At 43.6% G+C, this 25058-nt stretch overlaps 1 protein-coding gene across 9 annotated transcripts in view; it reads left to right on the top strand.

The window, feature by feature from the left end:
- MAPKAP1 (MAPK associated protein 1) overlaps positions 1 to 25058 on the top strand; it is a 272555-nt gene that overhangs the window by 223691 nt on the left and 23806 nt on the right. For 8 of the 9 annotated variants that reach the window (XM_042964083.1, XM_042964082.1, XM_042964086.1 and 5 more), the window contains 2 exons: positions 4763 to 4903; positions 20555 to 20692. In XM_042964083.1, coding sequence (XP_042820017.1) covers positions 4763 to 4903; positions 20555 to 20692 — 279 coding nt within the window. Of the gene's footprint in view, positions 1 to 4762; positions 4904 to 20554; positions 20693 to 24011; positions 24106 to 25058 lie in introns of all 9 variants that reach the window. The other variant, XM_042964084.1, reaches the window with a different exon arrangement.

The following is a 25058-nucleotide window of genomic DNA, read 5'->3' as shown; positions in this document are numbered from 1 at the left end:
GCTGCAGGCCCTAGACTTTGCCTGCCCCCACCTTCCTCTCTTCTCTGCTTCCCTCTGACCCCTCTTGCCCTGGCCTGGTTTTGCCAGTAAGGTAGATACCCATTCCTGTTTCCTCCTTCCTGATTCCTTCCCCCACATAGCTAGGCTCCTTCCCCTTGTAGATTTTGCCCTTCAAACCTTTACCAATTGCATATGGGCTCTCTGCCATTCTTCCAGACCCTGGTGTCAGTCCATCTGAGCTCCGGTGCTCAAGTCACTTTTAGGTCCCACCCCAAAATTTGATCTATCACAATACATCTTTGAGTTATTGCAGCTCGGGCATTTTGACACGATACATTACGGTAATCCATAGCACATAGAGACATTAACACTCCCGACTTTGACAAAATACATTGTGAAGTCTTTGAAGGCACCATTACAATTTATCTTGTCATTCAGGAGGAGACCCAGTTCAGCATTAATGTAGATGAACACAGTGTGGCTTTTGTTTCATTTAATTGCTTATGACCTTTTTAATTGCTAATTTAACAAAATACCAAAGGGTTACGCTTCAATTAAATTAACACTTTGGGAGTGGTTTTTTTAATATATGTTTATTTTTAAGACATTCTGGCTCTCTCTGCTTTTTACTTGGAGTAGATAAAAATGTCTTCTCTTGAACAGAAGTGGGTTTTTAAATGTGAAGTTGATATATAGTAATAATTCTAATATGCAAATCATACAGTGCCTGCGTATGGTTGGATTCACTCCTTTCTAGAAGGATACAAACAGTAAAGGTATACATACAAAGTCTTTGAACTTTTCTGGTCCCAAAACATGCTTTTGGTATAATGCTCTGCTTTGGATGTTTGTCTTTAGATGTAAAATGTCTCTCGTACGCACCATTTATTGGGTGCTTCTTTCTGCCTTGTAATACTTTCTTTGTGTTCTGTAGCAAGTTTGTAAGCTCCTGAAGATCAGGAACCCTGCCTTATCCTTACCAGTGTGCCTCCATAGGCGAGCATACTGCTGGCATGGGGACAGTAGTTGCAGGTTATATGGCTGACTGATCCGTACACACAGACGTGCCCCCTCCGAGCAGCGACACTCCTGAGCCTCTGTCAAAAAATGGCTCTATAACTCCGAAGACCGGAAGTTGTTCGTGTTCGGCAGATGACCTGCTTGGGGGTGAGCAGCGTGTACTGGAGGCGAGTGCAGGGCTGTTGTCCTTTCCTACTCCCCCAGGAGCTGTTGCCCTTCTAATCATAAAAGCAAACACACCCCTTATCATCTGGGGCAAGGCTCAGAACTTACCCGAGTAACAGGGGGGCCTAAATCCTCAAATGGGATATGAATTTACACTGTTAGAGAGTAGAAGGTCAATGCAAGAAGCATTAGTGTGTTGAGCCAGCTCCAGCTATATAAGTCTTGAACAAAATTAATATAAGGAAATTGACAAGCCTTGCTGGTTATTCCATAGCTTTAAGACCTCTACTAAAATCCTATCATCTCATCTGCCCATTATTAACATTTCAGCAAAATATAAAGTTTTCATTAATCTCCCACAGCAAATTTAGGAGTGAAAACTGGCACTTGTTTGAGCTTTTAGGACTACATTAGCTGGTGTATTAAACAAAATATGTCATTCTTCAGTAGCTTCTGTAAGAAGCTAAATCAATTTCCAGCCATATTTATGCACCACTTTATCTAAAAGCATCTGAATTATCATTTACAGCTAAGATGCTTTATTAGCAGCTGGCATTGAAATTGCTCAGTAAAAAATTATATGTCACGTTATAGTAATTTTTAAATTGGTTTTAATCCAACATCATAAAATGTAAAACTCTTAAGTGTGGTTTTTTTTTTTTTTTTAGTAATTGGCATTTTAGCATAATGAGCTGTTACCTCTTTCCAAATCAAATACCTGCAATATTTAGAAAATACTAATTAGTAAAGAAAGCAGAAGTTCTTGAGCTAAGCTGTATCTAATAATGGCATTTTCTCAGATAAGATGACTTTAACTGGTTTTTAAAACATGAAAGGATTTTAACATTTTACCAAAAATTCTCCACAGCTCTCATATATAAAAGGTTCTAAAAATAGAAATAAACACATCTTCTCGGTTCTGTTTCAGGAAAGTGTATATTGGGGAAAGTGATTGATTATTTGAAACTCTATAAATTCTAGCCACTCTCTTGGTTTAAAATATGGACATTACCCAGAAGACAGTCATGCTCACAATGATGCCATTTCTGTCCAAAATTACACATGTCCTAAAGAAAGGTAGTGAACTTACCTAATGATCCTCATAGATGTTGAGTGCAACTCTTCTGGTCCTCGTGATGTGATGTTGGCTAAGTCGCTCAGCCCCTCTGATTCTCCTGTGGCCGTGGCAGCTGGCATTTATCAGTACATTTTTATTGAGCACTTGCTTTATCCTGGGCATGGTAGCACTAGCAGGGTTTAGGCTATAATGGTGAGTAAAGCAGTCACTCTGCCTGCTCTATTAGGGTTTGCAGTCCAGTGGCAGAGACAGACAATGACTAGCTGTGACAGCATTCTGCAGAAAAATGCTGGGTGCAGTGGCAAAGGGAGCTGAGCTACACTTGGGGGCCAGGGGTCAGGGAAGTTTCCCTGCAATGTCACTTGAGCTAGGCTCTTCAGGAAAAATAGGTAGGACACCTGGAGGAATAGGTCAGGAGAGAATGAAGTGGGGAGAAGGGGACCTGGGCAGAGAGGACAGTATAATATATGCAGATGCTCAAAGATGGGACTGTATCACAGGCATGCAGTGAATGGTCCCTTAAGGGAGAGGCTGCATCCTCCCTGAGCAGGGAGCATTATTGTGGGTACTAGAGTGGTCCAAACTGGGAAAGTGTTTGGAAATCAAATGCACCGTTCCTAATAAAGGAGTTCAATGTGAAGGCATCAGAAACCAACTTTGACTTAAAAGCTTACCCTGTAGGCAATAACTGTGGGAAGGAAAAGCCTGTTAATTGTCAGGCTGCCAGTTATGTAACAGAATTTTCCCATTTTATACCCAAATCTAGAGTTTTCCGTTCCTCCAACTCTGTCCCAAGGAGTTCTCTTTGGGTTTCCCTGTGAAGCCATCTCTGAGTATTCAACACAAGGCTTGGGCACCCTGTTCTGGTTGGCCTCTGCCATACAGGTGCTTCCCTCCCACTGGTGAACGGTACCAGTAGCTGCACCTGCAGAAGACCACATTTTAAGCTGGGGAACGGGAAATAATTTAGCTTTGCTTAGTGTGGCTCAGGCACATGACTTTACCTCTCAAAGCCTCAGATTCCTCATCTGTACAATAGAGAAAATGAGTACCCACCAGGTTGGCATGAGGCTTAAGTGCATGTGTAAAGAGCTTAGCGCCATGCCTGATGTCTAGTGAGCACTCAAACGCACTGGTTCTTTATGTATTTTTTATTTATTTACTTAGCACAATTTAGTGAGGGCATACCAGTTGCCTGCACTGCTTGTAAATGATACAGAGATGAATGAGAAGCTTTACCGACCATCAAAAAGCTTCCAAATTAGGCCAGAGTGACCAGTCAACAATTCCATTGCAAGATTGAATGTGGTCCTCTCTGACGGTAGAATAAAAACAATCATGACTGCTGTTTACTAAGTGTATTATGGTTAGATTCTTTAAATACATTTTGACATTCTGTGCATGGTAAAAACGGGCTCAGAGAGTTTAAAGTCACTTGACCTTAGATCATATAGCAAGTTAGAGGCACAGGAATTAAGCCCAGGGCTGTCTGGCCCCAGAGTCCAGTATAACCCAGATTCACAAATTCCAACTGCTGTGGAATTCAAGAGGAGATAGACTTTGAGCCGCCTTGAGTGGAGTTTTGACAAGTCCAGGGTAAGCTTGGAAGGCTACCACATGAACAAAGGGCCGGCAGTAGAAAAATCTAGACTTGTGTGCAGTCTGAGGAGTTTGGGAAGAGCTGAGAGAAGGTATGGCTGAGAAATAACAAGTAAAATTGAAAAATTACATGTTAGGCAGACTATGGACAGCCTTGATTGCTTGGCTGAAAACAGTGCCTCGTTCAGAAGGCCATGGGAAGCCAGGCAAGATTTTTGAGCACTGGCCTTCTTACTTGTCCCCAGTACACCTCTCAGGGTACTGGGCATGCACGAAGCTCTCACTAAACATTTGACGAGTGAATAAATGATCTAGGCTTTAGAAAGCTTTATGAATCAGACAGTCCTATGGTGGCTGGATCGCAGGGAGAGCTCGGTGGCTGGAAGGCCCATGAGGACACTGTTACACCCATCTGAGAGTGAGCAGGCTCGTGCCCACACCAGTGGAGACTGGGATGCAAGACGGGAAACTGATGAACACACAGTTTGAGAATCTTGGAAAGCACAAGATTTCTCCAAGAGCACGGATTACTTTTATGATCGGAAAAATTATTCAGAAAAGAAGCAAGAAGGATGACCACCCATGCTTTTGTGGTTGTAACTTAACTCTCGTGGAGATGGAGAGCTTCTGGCGAGCAGCAGTTTTTCTATCCCTGTGAATCCCTGCTGCCCAGCCAAGGGCCTGCCATAGAATAGGCAGTGCTTGTGGTATTAATTGTTGAATGATGAATATGTTACCATTCTCTGTTTACTGGAATGGCATTATTGAGTCATCGCTCAGCCTTTTCTTCTCTAAATTAAATAGCCCATATTATTTTAATTTATCCCAGAGCATTTTAAGCAGACACCATTTTCCAAGCCTCATGTATCTTTATGTGTTAAACTGCTTTTTCTTCCCCAGGTTCAAGGGCAGACGGGGTTTTTGAGGAGGATTCACAAATTGACATAGCTACAGTACAGGATATGCTGAGCAGTCACCATTACAAGTCATTCAAAGTCAGCATGATCCACAGACTGCGATTCACCACCGATGTCCAGTTAGGTAAGTAAGTACATGAACCGATGATGGACTGAACCCTTCGTATCAGTGGTCAGTGTAGAAACAGGGAGAGAAACAACATCTGACTTTTATGTGACCTGAATGACTGACGGTAATTTGTTTTCAGAGAAAATGTTTAAACAGTGAAATATAAAGTACCTCCTTTTTCCCACCTGAGTGCTCTGTCTTGTCTTCTTTTTTTATGAAGCAGAAGATTAGAAATAGAACTAACCTGAGACTCTTTTCAAACTGATTGACTTCTGTGAAGTTCCATAAATCTTTTCGTTCTGTAATTTTCTACATGCTATCCTTAGAACCGCTTTGTAGCATTGCCACTTGCCTTTTTTAACTCAGGTGAATTCATTGCTTATTCATTCATGACTTTATTCAGGAAGCTTTTTAATGATCTCAGAAGTTATATTTGGATCCTCACCGAATAATCCAGACCTTTCAATTAATATTTGGGATTAATCTGTGCTCGCTTCGGCAGCACATATACTCAAATATTTGGGATTAATCTGTTCCAATTAAGGCTACATTTCTGTTTTGACTTACATGTAACAAGAGTAGAAGTCTCGTAGTAGTCAACATAATATCATCATCATCACGGCTGTCATTTATAGGTGTCTGCTGTGTGTTAAACACTGTGCTAAGTGCTTTACATACTCTGCAAAACTACCTAGAAGGTGGATATTTGTATCTTCCCCATCTAACAAAGAAGGTAAATGAGGTGCAGAGAGGTGACGTCTGTGGCCAAGCTCACACAGCAGGTAGTGTGAGGAGCAGAACCCTGGTTTGGCCAACTGAAGTGCACCTGCTCCCTCCGAAAGTACACCGGGGGGAGCAGGGAGCAGGTGTGGGTGCCAGGCTTAGTCAGGGAGCGGACCTGGCTCTGCCACCTGCCTCTGCCACGCCACCCCTTCCCGGACCTCGTTTGCTTGTGTGTGAAGGGAGGAGGTTTGCGCTCCAACGTCGAGGCCCACCGATTCTGGGTTTCTCACAAATGCTCCGTATGTGTCTCATAGTAAAGTCTTTTGTAATGCTGGTGTTAGTCTGGCTAATTTGTAATAAGCCTCAAAAATCTCTTCAAATACTCCTTCCCAGCCTCACTGACTGGAGCTTGAAACACGCTGACAGCACAGCTTAGTAGGTAAGAGGGGACCCTCGGATGTACAAAGCTCTGAATCGTGGCTCTGTCGGTAACCAGCTGTGTCAGGCAAGTGCCTTCATCTTTCAGAGCCTCAATTCCATTCTAACTGGGAATATCAGTAGCACCAACTTCTTAGGATTGCCTTGGGGAGCAAGTTAGGCCATGTGAAGCACTTAGTACAGGGCCCGACGGGTGGTGGACCCCCTGTAAAGGAGAACTTGTGGTGGAGAGGCAGGGCTTTGGACAGACTCTGGAGCTAGAGGCCTGGGTTCAAACCCTGGCTCGTTCGTCCGCTGTATCACCACAGGCAAATGACTCAGAGCCTCTGTTTCCTCATTTGTAAAGTGAGGATAATAATCCCTGTCTCACAGATGTCCTTACAGGGATGAAATGACACCACACACGCACACTACTCAGAAAGGCACCTGGCACATAGCAAGTCCTCAGTAAACACCAGCTGCTAAGATGATGATGATTCGAACAGACTAACTAGATGGATTAGCACCCAGTAACTTTGAACCAAAACACAGAACCCACCTTTTTTTCCTCTTTCTGGACCTGTTTCTGCCTCCTTAAAAAAGAAGGAAAGAAGGAGGGAAGGAAGGAAGGAAAAAGAAAGAGAAAGAAACAAAGAAAGACAGAAAGAGAAAGAGGGAGGAAGCTAAATATCTAAATTGTAAAAAAAAAAATTGCTTATTTAATGTCGATTCTTAAACATAAAATTCTTTGGTGTTTTTCTTCCTGGAGCTGCTTTTCCTGGTACTTATAGAAATAAAAATAATGAGGCTACTCAAAAAGAAGCCAGATTCAAGAAAGGGGGGGGGGGGAGGGTAGAAGTACGTACTTTATTATTCCACTACGTACCATTCAAAAATACACAAAAATAGCGTTGGTGCTATAGTGGTGAGCGTAGCTGCCTTCCAAAAATACAGTCATCTGCTGTGCAGGAGTAATGAAGGTGGTCATCCTGCTGGGAGAGGAGGCTGTAGTGACTGCAGGGGAGACTTGGGATGCTGGTAAGGTTCTGCTTCTTGATCTGGGTACCGATACATGGGTATGTAGACTTTGTGAAAAAAATCAAGTTACACGGGGCTCCTGGGTGGCTCAGTCAGTTGAGTTTCCAACTTTGGCTCAGGTCATGATCTCGTGGTTCATGAGTTCGAGCCCCACTGCAGCTCAGAGCCTGGAGCCTGCTTTGGATTCTGTGTCTCCCTTTCTCTCTGCCCCTCCCTAGCTCGGCTCACTCTCTCGCTTGCACTCTCTCTCTCTCTCTCTCTCTCTCTCTTTCAAAAATAAATAAAAACATCAAAAAAAAATTTTTTTAAGAAAAAATCAAGTTATAGATACTCTTACAACTCATGCATTTTCTGTTGATATATTTTCAATTAAAAGTTTACTAAAATAAGAATGCTACTCAGACATCTAGTTTGGGTTGGCCTACAGTACCTTCCCAGTAACAAAGGAGTGGCTCTGGTTTTAAGGAGCCCAGTAAGTAGCCGGACTGCAGCCAAGACAGAGGTCCAGGCTACAAGGCAGGGATTTTCCCAGGGAGCACAATCAGTAAATCCACCCATCCCCAAGGTAAAAAAGCAGTGCTTTGGAAAGATTACCAAGATCGTGAGCTTCTTTCCCTGTTTTTTTTTTTCCAAAGGCAAAAAAGCCAAACTTTAATTCATTAGATTCTGACATGTATATTCATTTAAAGGAAGAAGTCCACAAAAGGATCTGTGGGAAGAGCCCAACTCTGTAGTCAGGATTGGGTTTAAATCCCAGTATTACCACTTATCCCCAGTGTCTCCTTGGACAAGTCCCTTTTCAGGCTTAGTTTTTGTCATCTGTAAAATGGGAACTCTAATGTTTACCTTTCAAGGTAGAATAAAATAAAGTGTTTGGCCCAGAGCAGCTGTATTCTGAAAGGAGGCTCATCTTAGTTGTTGTTACTATTGTCACTGTTACTTATTTTGCCCATGGCTTTCTGTCCAAGCCTACCATCTTGAAATTAGCCTGATCACTTAGATTAGGTAGTGGCTCTGTTGGCAGAGTTTCACTTGTAGCCACAGTGGAGGACACTTGTCAGGTAGAAGTGGATGATGATGGTGGCGAGGATATCTCTCCCTGGAGCAGTGGTTCTCAGAAGTGTGACTAGAGGCCAGGTCCCAGTCACCTCTGGAAGTTTCCAGTGGTACACATGGCACCCTCTGGTGGTGAGTCATGGCTCCAAGGAGCTTCTGAACGGTCAACTGTCAGAATATCTGTTTCAGTTACGAATCTACATTCAGTCTTACAAACAGAGCATTATGAACAGAAACTTCATATATTAGTCCTAAGGAATTTTGTGACAATTACATAAACTCTGCCTGTGAGTACTATACCATGTGATTAATAAATAAGCTCATTTCCTGTTGCCATGTAGATGAGTTCTATAACTTCAGATCCCCTTTCCCTCGCGAAGCAGGTGACACCCTTTCATTTTAACAGTAACGACAATAAAAACCGGCAGAATAATCCAGGAATTCCTTCTTTCCAAAACTGACTCTACTGTAAAGGATAGGGCAGCAAACAACGCACTTTTATGAGCATTTGAGTGAGCAGCTGGATTCTGAGATCAGTAAATAATTTATTTTATTTCAACTGACTAGCCAGGTGCTTCAGATCTTTCCTGACACTGATGGATGGTCTCCTCTGCTCATCCATCCTGTGTCAGAGCAGAGATTTCACTTGCCCCCTGTGGCAAGTTCTTCTAAGTGGTAAGTGTCTGTGTGCAGCATTTCCCCAGTAGCCCTGCTGATTCCACAGAAAACTCCCCGTCCACTCTGAGTCAGTGGTACGCAGGAGCACGCAGCAGCGATCAGAATTCCCCAGCTCCGCGGCATCATCACAGCTGCTTGTCTCCCGATCGGGTAGTCGTGGCCCGTGCTCCCGTTTTTGCCATCTGCCATCTGCTTCTGAGAAAGGCGAGGAGGGACGCAAATTTGGATCTGCAAGACCCTAACTTAAACTGATTTTCCACCAGACTTTTCTGTGATTGAAAAATTTTATTGGAGTCCTGTAGTGAAACCTGCGGCAAAGACCTGATCTTTGTAAATAATATTAAGAAGAATTACAATTTTCTTCAGTTTATTTATTTCTTTTGAGAAAAAAAGCACAAGTGGGGGAAGGGCAGAGAGAGAGAGAGAGAGAGAGAGGAGAAAGAATCCCAAGCAGGCTCTGCACTGTCAGCACAGAGCCTGATGCGGGGCTCGAACCCACAAACCGTGAGATCATGACCTGAGCTGAAGTCAGATGCTTAACGATTGAGCCACCCAGGTGCCCCAGAATTACAGTTTTTAAAGGCAGTTATTTATCAAGTGCTTGCTATGTGCCAGGCACTTCGCTGATCACTCTTATATTCATTGTCTCCTATAATTATATCACTATTACTGGATAGTACTGATATTATCTCCATTTTTTATATCAGGAAACTAGGGTATAGGGAACAATTACTCATCAAGTAATGAAGCTGAGATCAGAATCCAGACTGTCTAAAGCTTCGTCCTGCACCTAACTACTATATTATGCCTTGAATGCAAATTGTCATCACACTAATACTCTTTAGCTCTAGGACAATTTTCAGTGTACTGTGAACTTTCCCCCCATCACCTTATTTAATCCACACAGAACAGTGATGATGTTATTCCCATTTCATAACAAAAAACCAAGGCTTGGAGGAGTAAATGAAGTAATGTGATGCACATAGAGAATTTAGTGTTGACTGGCACATAGCTATTACTTAATAAGCACTAACTTTCCTTCCCTCCCCCTCCCCCGCCCCCCAGCCATCAGGATAGACAGGGGGGTATCCAGTCCCAGTAACAGAACTGGGACTGAAGCCCAGTCCCATACGGCGAACCCAATCCATCAAGCCATGGATGTCTCAAATAATCTCTCTGAAAGGTTTCATGGTTTCCTTCACGAAGGAAGTGATTACTTCTAGTTGGCCAGTTCCAGAGATTCTGCACATCCTCACTCTTCCCCCTGCCCTAGCATCTGGGGGTCAGGGTCAGCATAGCGTGCACGCCGCTGTTCCATCCTCTGTTCACATTGTCAGTCAGTCACTGCCCTTCTTCCCTCTGGGCCCAGAATCGTTTCTAACACAACCCTATAAGCGAGCCCTCGCGGTCAGTTCAAGTTGGTTCTTTTTTTTTTTTTTTTTAAATGTTTATTTATTTATTTTGAGAGAGAGGGCGGAAGGGGGAGAGGGAGAGAATCCCAAGCAGGCTCTGCACTGTCAGTACAGAACCCGACAGGGGCTCAGGCCCACAAACCATGAGATCATGACCTGAGCTGAAACCAAGAGTCGGACACTTAACTGACCAAGCCACCCAGGCGCCCCTGAAGTTGGTTCTTAAGTTGAAATCTATTCACCATCCCTGCTGTGCCAGCCTGGAAGGTTTACCACACAAAACCGTCATGCCCAACCATTCGTGTATTCCTTGAAAACATCCTTGGAATATTTCATCTTGTCTGCTTCCTCTCTGTGTTGGGCCTAAAAGTACAGATGCCCTTAAGTGTAGCCCTTGCTTGAGCTTATACCACGTTGAGGTCATTTCCATTAATGTGATCTACCCATATGTCTGATGCTGGGTGCCTGACCATAGGATCAGGCACTAGGACGTGTGTGGCCAAAAATGCCAAGGCTGAGAGCTTGAAATGGGTTTGGAGAAAATTAAACTCAAAGGGTCAAGTATGGATGCCAACCAGGATCTAGGACACCCATAGCGTTCTGTCAGTAAGTATTTGTTGGCCGCCTGGTAGAAGCCGGATTGTGATGCACCAGCCAAGAGGCTGCCAGAAATCCACGTAAGAAACGGAGCAGAGAAGGCCAAGATACCACCGTTGGGTACCTCTTAATTACGTAGTACCTCAGAGCAGCGATTGTGACCCTGACTGTATATCAGAGTCGCCGAGTCCCTGATCTCATCCCGGGCCTGCTAGTCAGAATCTCCCCGTAATTATGGGATTTGGGAAATGCAGCATCTCGGCATCCAGAGGACTTTCTTGCCCCTTATCTCTTGGTCCAAGGCTCGTTTTTACTGGGAAGGTTGGCTTGGAGTCCCTGATATAGGGTCTGAGGCTGAGAAGTGCCTTGACAGTTGTGCCACTGTGCTAACTTGATCCCTTCCCTTTATCATTTGTCAGTATAGACCTATCCCCATGGCACCAAAGGTATAGGTCACTGAATCTGTAATATACCGTGAATCCCATCTGCGTCATAATTGCATATATAACCTAACATCATTCTGTGTAAGATGTACAGATTCTGTATAGGATTTACAGATAAAGACTGTTTCATAAAATCTCTCTGAAAGGTTTCGTGGTCGCCTCCACTATCTCTTCATAAAACAATCCATATGTATAATCGTAACACTTGTGATCATGGTAGTTATTTATCAAAAGTATCAAGTACAATAGCACATATCATAGAGAAGGCAGAGAGGTTTCATCTCATAAACTGACTCCAATCAAGTTTGTAATGGCTGCCCAGAGCATTATGCTGAGGCAGCATCTGGAGCTGCGTCTGAGGGCAACATAAAGAAACTCTGTGATTGATTAAAAATGCCTGCCCTGAGCCTGAGCATGATGAGAGGCAGCATATTTGCCATCTATTGTCTAACCTGGTTTATCTGTCCTGTTGCACTTACCATTTAACCCCCTGGTCAATACCTACAAGCCAGCACTCAAGGAGGACTTCATTACATTGCTATTTTTTAATATACAGCATGCAAACTTAAGAAGCACATTAATAACACAAGACTGAGTGAAAGCAAGCAGCTGTGGCCTGCACTTTTTTTTTTTTTTTTTTTTTTTTTTTTTTTTTTTTTTTTTTTTTTTTACTCCTTGGGCTCACTCTGGTGCTGTGTGGCTCTATGAATAAAATATTTGCCCCTGTTATTTTCCACTTGGGGCACCTGTGGAGTATAGTTCGAGTAATTACATAATCTGGAAATGTAGGTTCTTAGCAAGTGAGTTGATTTTCCCTCCTATTTCTGTTTCATTTTCTTACTGAGTACTAAGGAGATCTCCTCCTCCATTCAGACACATGAAAATGATCATGAGAGACATTCATCACACTTAGCTCCAAAATCCCTGGGTCCATTGAGTAATTTGAGGATGGCAATTCTAGTATCACATGATTATTCTGTCCCTGTTGTGACAACATTTTCTGAACCAAAATTTGGAATAGAGTTTAACAAGTACTAATGAGCTTATGAAATAGCAGGACAAATACTATCAAGACTGCCTCCAGAAAAAAAATTTTTTACCAGATTAGTGCTTACTGCAGTACTTGGGTTGAGGGAAGATCCCCTGATAGGAAATGTCAGAAGCTCTCGGGGTTTTTTCTCACTGTGTACCTTCCTCTAATTCCTTGCTCCCAGATCTGCCCTTTTGAGAATACCTGTTGAGTATTCCAGGGCTACTAATGACAATGTATGAGGTTCCTCAGATGGTTGAGAAAGCCTTGAGAACTGGGAAAAGTGGAGAGCCATTGGCATAATGAAATTAATGGGAATAGGATAATGGAGTGTCCATCCAGCTTCTGTATTCCTTTTACCCTGCCCTCAACCTTGGCACTTGAGCTCCAACATGATACCAGGGCCTGAACATGAGAAAGATCTGGTCTTTCCACCCTCTGTAGGTGATAATCACAAATGCTCTTAGGAAATGACATACTGCTTCCTAACTGACGCTGAAAGCTCACCTGAAGCATCTACTTGCCAGGAGAATGTTTAGTTTGGGAATCTAATTCCCTCAGTACAAAATCTTTGTAAACGCCTTGTTACAGAGAGAGCTTAGTCCTCATCCAGGGACAGGTGTTACTGGGTGGAACAGTCTCGGGTCTCATCCAGTCAGCTCCACCCTTGTGCCCATGCGGTGCTGTGTACAGCTGTGTATTCATGGACTCATTCCTGTTCAGGCCACTGCTTAGTTTTCATTCCAAGGATAAAGGTCTAGTCAAGTATACTCACACTTGTTACCGAGTCCCTAACTGACCACACATTGGAATTGGTAGCTCTTAGCTATGGTTCCCAAAAGGTTTCAGATGATTAGCCCTTGAATGGAACCAGTGATTCTGGGGCCCAGTACCCCCACTTGATCTCAAGAATGTAAGGCTCCACTGGGTATCATTATAGTTGTGGCTAAAATATTGTATTGTTACCTATTTGGGGTCCCTTAGGGAGACAGTGCTTTTTATACTGTATTGCATTTGCTCATGATGTGAATATACCCACTATATAAACTTGATGCATTGAGACAGGAGAGGTGGTCTGTTTAAACCCTGGCCTGATAGTCTGGGGATGTGAATTACGGGTACAGCGCTGTCATTAATGGGTGACATCAGACAAGTCATATCCCCACCCTGAGCCTCAATTTCTTCATATGGAGAATGAAAGCCCCAGACTGGGTGATCTCTGAGGTCTCATTAAGCCCAAACAGCCTTTGTGTCTGATCCTGTGTGTAAATTCAGGCAAGTTTCAAAGACTTCCCTGAATGCTCTGTGGATGCTATCGATTGGCTGTGTGGATTCAGCACAATCCACTCCAGCAAAGAGTTGTTCATTGGCGCTCCCAGGGGCTTTTCCAGGCTTTCACAGGCTCTAGGTAACCCGAAGACAAGAGGATTGTAGAATTGTATAAAAAACTACTCCAGGATTTAACAACAGTGGAGCTTTTCTAGTCTTAGGTTCAAAGTTGTAGGAAATTGATGAATGAACCACAGCTCGTGATGTCTGAACAAATAAATAACAACTGAGGAAATACACTGAGGCATGGAATATTAAATGCCCTAATTTTTGCCAAACTGGTGTTTTAGGTTCTTAGAAGGGCATTTTAAGCGTGCCTTAGGGGAGATTGTGCCTCCTGGGAGTCAAGCATGCGCCTCTGAGACAGTAGGAAGCGGCAAGCTGGTTGGGAAACAACCCAGAGTTGGTCAGATAGACCTGGTTTTCAACCCAGCTTTGCCATTTACTGACTTGATACACCCTGCCTAAGTACATCATTTCACCTTTCTGCAGTTCATCTCAGTAATAATCTTACTAAAACCTGAGCCCTTATTATTTTTTAAAAATTTGTTTTAATGTTTATTTACTTTTGAGACGGGGGTGGGGGGGGGGGACGGGGCGAGGGTGCAGAGAGAGAGTAGGAGACGCAGAATCTGAAGCAGGCTCCAGGCTCTGAGCTGTCAGCACAGAGCCCAACACAAGGCTCTAACTCACGGACCACGAGATCATGACCTAAGCCAAAGTCGGACACTTAACCGACTGAGCCACCCAGGCACCTGGAGGCTTATTATGTGCCAGGCATTCTGCTGAGTGTTTTACATGCTTAGGCCACCCCATCTTCATGGCATCCTGGGAGCTGGTACTGTTTGTTACCCCCTTTCACAGAGGAGGAAGCTCAGGCTTACCCAGGGAGAAGCACCTTAACCCAGGACAACAATGGGGATGTGCTGGCAAAATCAAGATCTAGAGACCTAGGAGGTGTCTGGGAGGTGCCGGGGGTTCCCCTAGCAAGAGTGGTCCCACTGCTCCAGCTGTGACAACGGTTTTCCTGGTGTCGAATATGGACTCTAGGTTGCAGAGAAGTATGGCCAATGACACTTGGGAGGTTATTGCAAGGATGCGTGAGGGCAAGAATGTTGGTCTCCCCAGGCAGACAGTCATTCTGGATCCTGGTTCTTCCAAGGCTGTGATGTAGAGCAGGTCCCAGAGATAATGCCCCCAGACTAGGGCCAAGCAGATCCCTTGTTCACATCCCTCCCAGCTCTCCTTGTGCTCCCTGTCCAGACTTTCAGCACAGGGTCTGTGTCACATCCCTTAACCCAGTGCCTAACTCCTGTTAATGATAGTCATGAGAAATAGTGGCGTAGGTCACAGCGATATATGAAGCCCTATTTCCAAGCACTTTACAAGTCTTATTTAATCCTCACAAAAGCCCAGAAGGTAGATTCTGTTATCATCACCATTTTACAGCACCTTGCCCAAAGTCACATAGTTAGGAATTAAGGAAACTGATATTCAAACTCAGGACTCTCTGACTCTGAAGTCTCTATGCCTAATCTCTCTGCACTACTGCCTTTAAATATAAAATGGGCTCTACTGCCTTCCAGATAGAAGTGGGTAAGCTCTCAGTAAGTTGGTCAACACAAAAGGACCCAGCACAGAGCTGCCCAAAGTAGATATTCAGTCTGTTAGCAGAAGATGATATACATGCTAATTTCCTCTTATGGACATCTTTTGTGTAGTTAAAACAGACAAGGGTCTCCTTGTGATAACTCTAAAGCCTTGGACAAATAGTTTCCCCCAGAGAGTTGTATATACATTAGAGTTGCATTTTTGTTTATTTTGAGCTGTCTTGTTAGGGAAGGATTTATATGCTGGCATTGACAGGACAGCAATCAGGCATTGTTTTCCACCTTTGACAGTTGGCGTGATAGTTTGCTTCCAGTGAGGTTTGACTCACTATCTGGAAGCTGTCAGAAGTGGGAGCATGAAAAGGTCATGACGGATGGCTATGGATAAGTGGGTAGGGGGAGAGCTGGTTAAAGGAGACAGTTGGCCTCACTTATTTCTGAGGGAAGGGGCTGACCCTGTCCGCTTTGGGCCAGCCCTCATGCTCTCTTCCTCACCTACCACAGCTGGTCAGGTGAAGCCCTGCCAGGCAGCGTTTTGTGAGAGTGGCCCCAGGGTGGCCATAATGTAGCCACGGGAGCCCTTCCCAGCAGCCCAGCCACGTGGGTGCTTGAGAACTGCTAGATGGAAGTAGGTCTTTATGTAGGATTTGCCTTCATGACTATCAGTTACCGGATTCAGCATACTGCCTTCCCCACACCATAAAAGTTGGGAAAGGGTACTGAATTCTGAGTAGAAACCAAGAAAATGTCAGCTCCTAAAATGATGTTTGTTTTTATTTCGGGTGAATTTTTTGTTTTGTAAAAACACAGAAAAGGAAAGGACCTAATCCTACTAGCCAGAATTGACACTGTTCCCGTTGGGAACATATCCTTTTGATCTCTTTTCTATAAATATTTTTCCTGCTCTTTTCACTTAGCTTCAGAAGAATTTTTCCAAGTCCAAGCTTATCTCATACAGAATTTTTCGTGGTTGTGTTGTAGTCCATCGTAGTTGGATTAACTGTTCCTTTGTTGGCCATTTAAGTTGGAGAAATGGAAACTTCACAAAAGCCAACTTCCCTTGTTTTCATAGACATGTGTTTATAATTTGAAATACTTACACATACTGTGTAAGTGACACTTTAAGGAATGCCTCTGCCTTTCCTTCGGTGACTTTACACAAAAACTTTAGCCAAGGAAATTAAAACCACGCTCATTGGTCATAAAGAAGAATATTGCTAGGATTTCATGCTCCAGTTTGTCATGTCTGAACAAAAATAAGTGTGCATTTATTGGCACATTTGAATGTTTATTTTTTCCTTTGTAAAAATTTAAAAAGGACACTGGGGAGCTCAGTCAGTTAAGAGTCCGACTCTTGATTTCAGCTCAGGTCATGATCTCATAGTTCATGGGTTCAAGCCCCACATTGGACCCTGTCCTGATGGCGTGGAGCCTGCTTGGGTTTCTCTCCCTCTCTCTCTCTCTCTCTCCTTCTCTTCCTGTCCATCCCCGCTTTAAAAACAAAAAAACAAAAACAAAAAAACATTGAAAGAGGATACTAAAGTCTAGCTGAGCAGAATTTCTCATTACATCTGGAACTCAACTGAATGCGTCCATGCAGAGCAGTGGGAAGTGCCATACTTAGGAACAAGATCGCTCTGGGCATGAAATGGCTTTTCCACTTAAAAGCTTCCCAACCTTGGACACGTACCTTCACCTCTCCTAGTGCATGTTATAGAAAATACCAAGCATGGTTTTTTGCAGAATAGCATAGTGGCTGAGAGGACAGATTTTGGGACCAAATTTTCTGACTTTCTCCAAATTCTAGCTTTGCCCCATTTTAGCTGTGTGATCTTGGGCAAGTTACTTAACCGCCCTGGGTTTCCATTTTCTCATCTATAAAATAGGAATAAATACAGTAACCAATTTGATCCGGGCGTTGTGAGATTTGAATTCGTGCACACAGGATTTCTAACCATGCTAACATATATTTGGTGCCAGGTAATATTCACCCCTCTTTGCCCCTGGCGTGGACTGTGGTGCCAGCCTCCTAACTGGTCTCCTCTCCACCAGGCTGCCTCCTCCTTCCAGCCAAGAAGGAGACCTTGGACCCCCAAGGCAGGGACAGAAGAGGTCTGTGTTTGCTTCCAGGCTAGATTCTGCAGACTGTCCTCAGCAGTGGGTTCTGGGTCTGCCCAGGAGAATGGGCTCCAAGGCTACACCGCCCCAGGGCCTGCCAAACTGGAAGCAGAGGGTTGTCACTTGTCCAGCAAGCACAGATCAGCTCCTGTGGGCTGTGTGCCCTGTGTTATGAAGCTGAGACTCACACACATCTCAAGTACAGTGAGATTATTTAATGTACAAAAGGATTTTTCCCATCAGGAAAGATCCCCCTACAGGTTCCTTTAAATAGTGACTCCTCCAGGCAGGCGAGTGTTTTACAGATCATTAACTACTTGACTGAAAGCCTGCAGGGCAGAGAAACTTCAGACTAAAGTGTTGGGAGCCCCTGCCAATTACAGATCAATCCAAAATGAATATAAAGTATCTCTGGAACTAGAAGTCAGTGGGAAAATGTGATTTGATTCGGAAAAAATCTGATTTACAGACAACTTTTTTGGAACACACCAGTTGTTTAAATGGTGTTCCACCTGCCTGCCCATCTTGAACCTAATGCATTCAGTCTCCCACATCTTCATCCCCAAACGCCAGAATTGGGGTTCCCCTCTGCGAACAGTGACTGCACAATAACCCCCAGAAAGGGCGTCATTGGGAAAGTGTTTTTGTGGCCATGCAGAGAGTAGGCAATTGATGCAGAGATACAGCCCGAAATGGATGAACTATACAGTAACAATTTGCAGATAAAAATAATAGAAGTTAAAGTGTACTTTACATGATAAAAGAAAGATGAAAGAGGACGAGAGTCCGTTACATCTGAGATGGTTACAAAAGTCCTGCTTTGTGAAGTAGGCTCTGTTGAAAAGATTGATGCCATGGGGAGTGACCTTGGCTTGGAGCAGGAGCTGGTGATGTATGTATGAGCATCCCTCTGCTAAATGGACCCAGATTTGTAGCACTAATATACATGGGAGCCCAGAACCAAACTCAGTACGGCAATAAATCAACAGCCACTTTGGGTGTCATTTCTGGTTTATATTCCACTATTGTTCTATCACTTTAATTCATGTCACTATCATCTTTTCATCTGGAACAGTTTTATATAATTTTCCAGTGGAGTTACCTGACAAATCCTATCAAATTAACAAGGTACATTAACAATATTGACTGACTACGGCTTCAGGAGTCGCAGGGCCGTAGAACAAAATTTTAAAGCTATGTCTCTCTGGTGATGATTCCCCCCCCCCCCTTTCTGGGAAAGGAATGTGGGGCAGGGTTTATTCCACATATGAGATATGCACATTTATTTTGCTCTGCTCAGTTTTGACTGTTATAAATGTCAAAATAAGAAGAAGGAGGAGGAGGGACAAAAACAAAAACAAAAAAAAACCAACGCACTTGCTACCAGCAGCCATGGCGTAAGTACTTTTCTTCTCTCAGGGAACTATAGAAATGTCCAGATCTTTAACAATTAATGGCCAAATTGGAGGGAGGAGTGTAACTGGGTAGTCGTAATCTATTTTAAGTGAAATGTAATGAAACTGGTCTCCTGATACATTCTCACCCTCCTGAAATCATCTAGACCTGAACGGCCGGAGTCCATTGGACTTATGACATTATGCCTGATTGAAATATGGAATTCCTGAAATATGTCTAATGACAAATTCCAGCGTTCAATTAATAAAAATATACCAGTTGTTCATCTTTTCCAAAGACCACACAGTAATGACCAGGGTTAAGCAACTGTGCCGCATCGTCTCCCGTGAAGACCGCAGACGAGACCGGTGTTGTCTGTATGGTCTCCTGCCTTTGTCTGACCGCTCTTTGGGATTTCTTTAGTCAGAAAATAAAATAGAAATGGAGTGTGTGGCAGACCTCATCACTAGAATGGTTTTTTTAATATATATATATATATATATATATATATATATATATATATATATTTTTTGTTCGTTTGCTTAATTTTAAATTTGCTCACAGACTATGGTCATTGTGTTTTGGGGGGTTTTTTGTTTGTTTGTTTTTAATTGAGCTGTTTCTTTTATCTGCTTTTCCTTTTGGCCTACTAAGTTTTCTCAACGTCGTACTGAAAAATTTCTGAGGTGATCCATGGAACAAAACGAGTTAATTCTGATTGTCTTTTTGTTACAGTATGTACATTTGATGGCTTTAATTATCTCTTATATCTTTGCTTGATTTTGCTTTTTTTCCACTTTGCCCCTGACCTTTAAACCATGGCCTGAAATATTAGTTACTTTCAAGATTCTATCTGGGGCCCACTCTGGAAGGCATATTGAAGGTTTTTGTCTCACTTCATGAACAGATTCCTCAATTTTCAGCAAAAGAGGAAAAAGAGAGCATCTAGTCTAGATCGTGTGTGTCGGGCCGAGCATACGCTGCTCAGTGACCCTGGGAGAGCGATTGCTGTGCGTCGCCACAGTTATCCTAGGACACCTTTCATCCCAGGCATCACCTTTGTTCTCCCAACACCTTTGCTCCCGGTGACTGTACAGTATGTTATGTCTTTCACAGCTCTGAAAATGAAGCCCACAGTGCCAGTATTTAACCTGCTGCATTCCTGTTATAAAGTCTTTGTTGCATAAATCTCACACCCAGTGCTGTTTCTCCCTACGCTGGAGAAGCAGTGACCTCCGCAGACTGAAGCAAAGCTCCAAGACTTGAACTTGGAAGGTTTTATCTAAAGGACCTTTGATCCTCCTGTGACTTCTCTCAATCAATATAGCTTGGATAATTATTTAGTGTCAGAGAAGGGCAAAGATAGATTTTTCCTATTTTTAGTGTATTAAAAAAAAAAGAAGACCACTGATCAAAATGTTTTTCTTAACGAACTTTATGTTATGGTTTATTTCATTACCATACGGAGGTATAATGTAGGGTTAACTATGCAGGTGAACCCTGCGTTGTATCTGTAGTGCATCTAGGATGGCATGTTTTTTTAACCTTTCTATATGCTTCTTGGTGGTTTCTCCCCTCAACTCACCCACGCGGGAAACCAAGCTGTGCATCTTCTGTATGCCCTTTGGAATCTCCTTATGGCTGTCTTAAGCCAGTGGCATTCCCCAAAGCCCTAAGGAAGAGCTCTTGTTCATCTAATTTAAAATATACAAAACAGGTCAAATGATTACACCGAAATCACTTACACCTTCCACTTTTTGTGGCTTCTTTTTTGTCCTTCCCTCCCCCCCCCACCCCCCACCCCCACCCCGGCCTTACAGGTATCTCTGGAGACAAAGTAGAGATAGACCCTGTTACGAATCAGAAAGCCAGCACTAAGTTTTGGATTAAGCAGAAACCCATCTCAATCGATTCTGACCTGCTCTGTGCCTGTGACCTTGCTGAAGAAAAAAGCCCCAGTGAGTAGTCCCTTTTATTTATGTCTCCTTTCTCTCTTCCCCCTCTTCCCCTCTGTGTGCTGGGTGCCGGGAGAATATATTGCCACCGTGTCCTTTTTTCCTTGGGTCTGTTTAATTCATTACCAGAAATTTCTTTTAATCAGACAGGATTGTATTATGGTGCCCAGAGCCTGACATGGGCCCCCATCCTGTTCCGTCTTGATGGCAGCAGAGAACCTCACAGCCCTGGCTCCTGACCTCCAGAGCCCCGCCCTGGGGACTAGGGGCCTGGGGGCAGGTTCCTGCTGAGAATTGGACTCCCCAGAGCCCTCATTTCACTTTGTGCTCCCTTCCTCTTCCCATTTGGGGGACTTGGGCAGTCGGACCTGGACCTGCCTTCCTTCCAGATCGAGGGAGGCTGGGAGATTTCCTGTGGCAGCCTAAGACTAGATTTAGATATCCATCAAGCCGGAAGTGTCAACAGCCTCCAGATTATTGGCAGCTGCATGACCTACCAGCTCGTAATTAAACTCCTGCCTGGTCCTGCAGAAGAGATCACTGCTGGGCTGGCACTCCTCTGCTTAAATTATCAAAGTAGATACAGTCTGGTTGTATATTTTGGCATATTATATTTTTGCAGTTAAGTAATTGAGTGTAGCATTTAGATTAATCATTTTTAAGACTTCATTCCCATCGAGAGGCAGAAAGGACACAGATCACACTGAAGTTCCTCCATGGGAGAAAAAAGTTTAAAGTAGACAAGAATTTGTTAGCTGCCTGGGAAAGGCTACAAGACAGTTATTGTCAGAGCCTGGTACGTATCGGTATCGCCTGTAGAGCCTGTTTAAAATGCAGTTATCCAAGGGCCCATCCCCAGCGGGTTCTGATTCAGTAACTTTGGAGAATGACATGATTTTTGTTAATCCCTTTACTCCAGTGCCTGCTGAATTGGGGAACAAGTGTTATAAGGAATGACGTACTCAAAAGGAACAATAAGAAATGTAAAGGCCAGCAAGTGTTTATCATATGGTTCAAGTTTTTGAGATAATACTGACTAAACTGGGACCTAAAAAGCAAAAAAAAAAACCCGAGGGAGGCGTACAGACAGAGCACCTGCCACACTGCCTCCTTTATGGGTGGGGTTTTTTTGGTCAGATCCAGCTATGCTGGGCTACGCAATCTCCTCCTTTCAACCTGTGAGGCTCCAGCTGGGCAAGAAGGGAGAACCTAGTGGTACCGAGGGGAAGGAGGCAGGCCGGGCCCACCCACCCCCCTCTCCCCCCAGCTTGCTGCCATTCCTGTCATCCCAGTGAGGAGATCCTGCAAGATGGCTGCCAGAAGGGGCTGGTGAGAAAATTGCTTGCTGCTCTGGGGCCCTTGCCTCTGCCTTTAGATAAACATCTTCCTAATCCCTCTCACTGCAGCTTATCAGCCAATAAAGATGTCATTGTTCTAGCATCTTTCTTCCCAAGAACTCAGGATGCTTTGAAAAGTAACATTTTATAAATTCTCCGTGTCTCTGAAAAATGAAAGGCAATCACATGTTGCATAGAGGGATAAGCTGGAGTAGAAAGGTTAGGGAAAGAACTAGAAATGGGATTCAGATTTCCCTTAACACTCATACCAAGACACTCACTTGCCAAGGAGTGTGCTTCGGGCACCGAAAGGTGAAGGGTGTAGCACAGCCAGTGTGAGAGGGAAGGAAGAAAGGATGCACAGACAGCACCTCCCGGTTGCCTCTGGCCATCAGTCAGTCAGGAAGTGATTAGCAGACGTCTGTGACAGTGACCACAAGTTCCAAGCCTGGGGGATGCAGAGCAGACGTGGGGCCCACCTTTGCAATATTGACAATCCAGCAAGAGAGTCTTTTGTCGTGTTTGCAGACCTACTGGATGGTTCTGTGTAAAAACCGCACATGTGGGTCGTAAAGAGGTTTCCTTCTCTCTCACTCTGGCTCCCGAGGTCTAAAAATTGTGACACTTGCCTGAACAAAGGAGCGCACTGGCCCAGTCAAACACTTCCTATGTCCCTGTGCCCTGTCAGTGCTTTCCAAACCATGTTCCTCAGAGGTCTGGGGATGGGGGAGGGGGCAGGTTTGGGCATAAGGACTCCCCTTCAACCAGTAGAGCTCTACTATTTTCTCTTTGGGGATTCTGCATTTAAAAAGTCTGTCGGGGGTGGCTCAGTCGGTTAAGCGTCTGACTCTTGATCTCAGCTCAGGTCTTGATCTCAGGGTTGGGAATTCAAGCTCCGTGTTGGGCTCTGCACTAGGTGTGAAGCCTACTTTAAAAAAAAAAAAGTCAACCGATAAAAAGGATTTTGCTACTTAAAAAAAATTTTTTTGAAAGTTACAGGCTCACCAAGTAAAATCCAGATTCCTCAGCATAGCCCTTAAAGACATTGACCACTTGAGGTTCACAGCCCATAATTTCCCATTCTGAACTTGAGCTGCAGTCAACTGTGAACTGCTCGTACACGAACACACCTCGAATTCTGTGCTTCTGCTGTTCCCATCACCTGGAGTACGCCTCCACCCTGATTCTCCCTCTAACTGACAGGCACCTCTGCTTCCTCAGGCCTGGCTCATTCATCTTTCTAGGGTCAGGCTCTCTCCACGACTTTGTCTCCAGGAGCTTGCACACGCCTGTGGTACAGTAGCTCTCACGCTGTGCCATATGTATCGACTTCAAGTCTGTCCCTTTCTCCCACCCCCCTCTCCTTGCTGTACTAATTGACCCAGGAACTGCTTTCTGTGTCCTCAGTCTGCAGCACAGTGCCCACAGAGTTGTCCTCCATGAATGTTTGCTATCTTCGAATTGAACTTAATGTGGCCAGAATTTAGAAACCAAAAGTTACTCAGCATAATTTATGTTGTAAAGTACCCAAACAAAGGTGTACTAACTGAATCAGCTTGATGCTGTGTTATTTTTTTTTTTTTTTATGATTCCCAGTATCTTCATCAAATTAATTCAGTGACTTAATCTAAAAAGTTCATCTTCAAGACCATCATCAGACCACAGAATTAATCTATGGGGCTGTTTCTTCCTCTTCTTTTTTTAAAGGATTAATGGTAACCCTTTTTATCTTTTGTGTCTGTTGAACCTTAGAAAAAAAGTTATTTTAACAGCACTCAAGAAATGAAAGTCACTATATTTCCCAAGTTTAGCCTGTGATTTTTATCAGCATAGTGATATATGTTTGTAGCTGAGTTTACATCAAAAATTATTCTGGGGGCCTTCTTGAATGAATTATGGCAAAGAGAGAGAGTCTAGAAGTAGATAAGGTTTTTGATTTCTGCAATATATTTCCTTTTTCATGTTTTTATCTCTCGTAACACAAGCGTCCTGCCGAAGACTGGAACGTGTGACCAACTGGAATAATGTAGTTGTGAAAACAGCAGACGTGTTATTAAACAGCCTCTTTACAAAAAGGCAGTAAGTGTTGGAAGGATAATGAAGTTGTCCTGGTCTGTCTTGAGACATGTTTGTCAGAATTCTGAGCAGAAAAGAAATGGTTTTTAAAACCTTCGAATATGGCCAGTTTGCAGTGTTTATTGAGAAAGCCTCTGTCAAACCATTAATTTGGTCGTCATAAGGAACGCAGCTCAAGTTTAATTGACACCATATCCAAAAAGTATGTGAATAGAGGACTTGGCAAAGGGACTGAGCAACGGAGCGCCCGCAGTGAGACCCGTAATTACACATACCGTGGGTCAGAAAGACCCGGACTCTGCAGCCGTGCTCCATGAATAGCAGTTCTGTGGCTCTCTTTCCTTCTCCTAACTTCTCCGTCTTAGGCTGTGTTCTCAGAGGGAAGATTTATTGCTCTGTCCCTGTGAGTGTTTAAGGATCTGGAACTTAATGACTAAATAGATACATGCCTTAGAAGAAATTTGTACGTATAAATATAGACTCTCACCAGTTAGTTGAGAAAATCTGTGTATCAAAAGCCCAGAGAAATTGAGAATAAATTCTGCCTTTCCAGGTTGGGAGGGGGGAAGAAAGGCTGCACGCTGTCATTATCATTGCAATCAGTGACTTCTTAGTCTGGTTTTGCCACTCCTTAGGATACCTTTTGCTGTTTTGAAGGATGTCGCAAACCTCTAAAAGATGAATTAATTTTAATTCATCGTAAGTGAACAGATATGTATATGGCACATAGGAGGGGAGAATGTCTCCGTATCAGAAACTACCATGGCTAAATTATCTCAGAGAAATAATTCTCCATCCTTCTACAGGTCCAAACCTAGGCTTTAGATGCAGTGGGCTCTCTTTTTAAGTGCCAGCCTCAAACTCCAACACTGAAACAAAAGCAAGGCACCTTTTTTTTTTTAAACTAGCGCCCTTCAGAGACTCTCAGGCTGGATTTAAATGAAGTACCAGCCTCC

Source organism: Panthera tigris, chromosome D4 (assembly GCF_018350195.1).
Source record: "Panthera tigris isolate Pti1 chromosome D4, P.tigris_Pti1_mat1.1, whole genome shotgun sequence".
Lineage (NCBI taxonomy): Eukaryota > Metazoa > Chordata > Mammalia > Carnivora > Felidae > Panthera > Panthera tigris.
The sequence above is the reverse complement of the archived record's forward strand: the minus strand, read 5'-3'. Positions and strand labels throughout refer to the sequence as shown.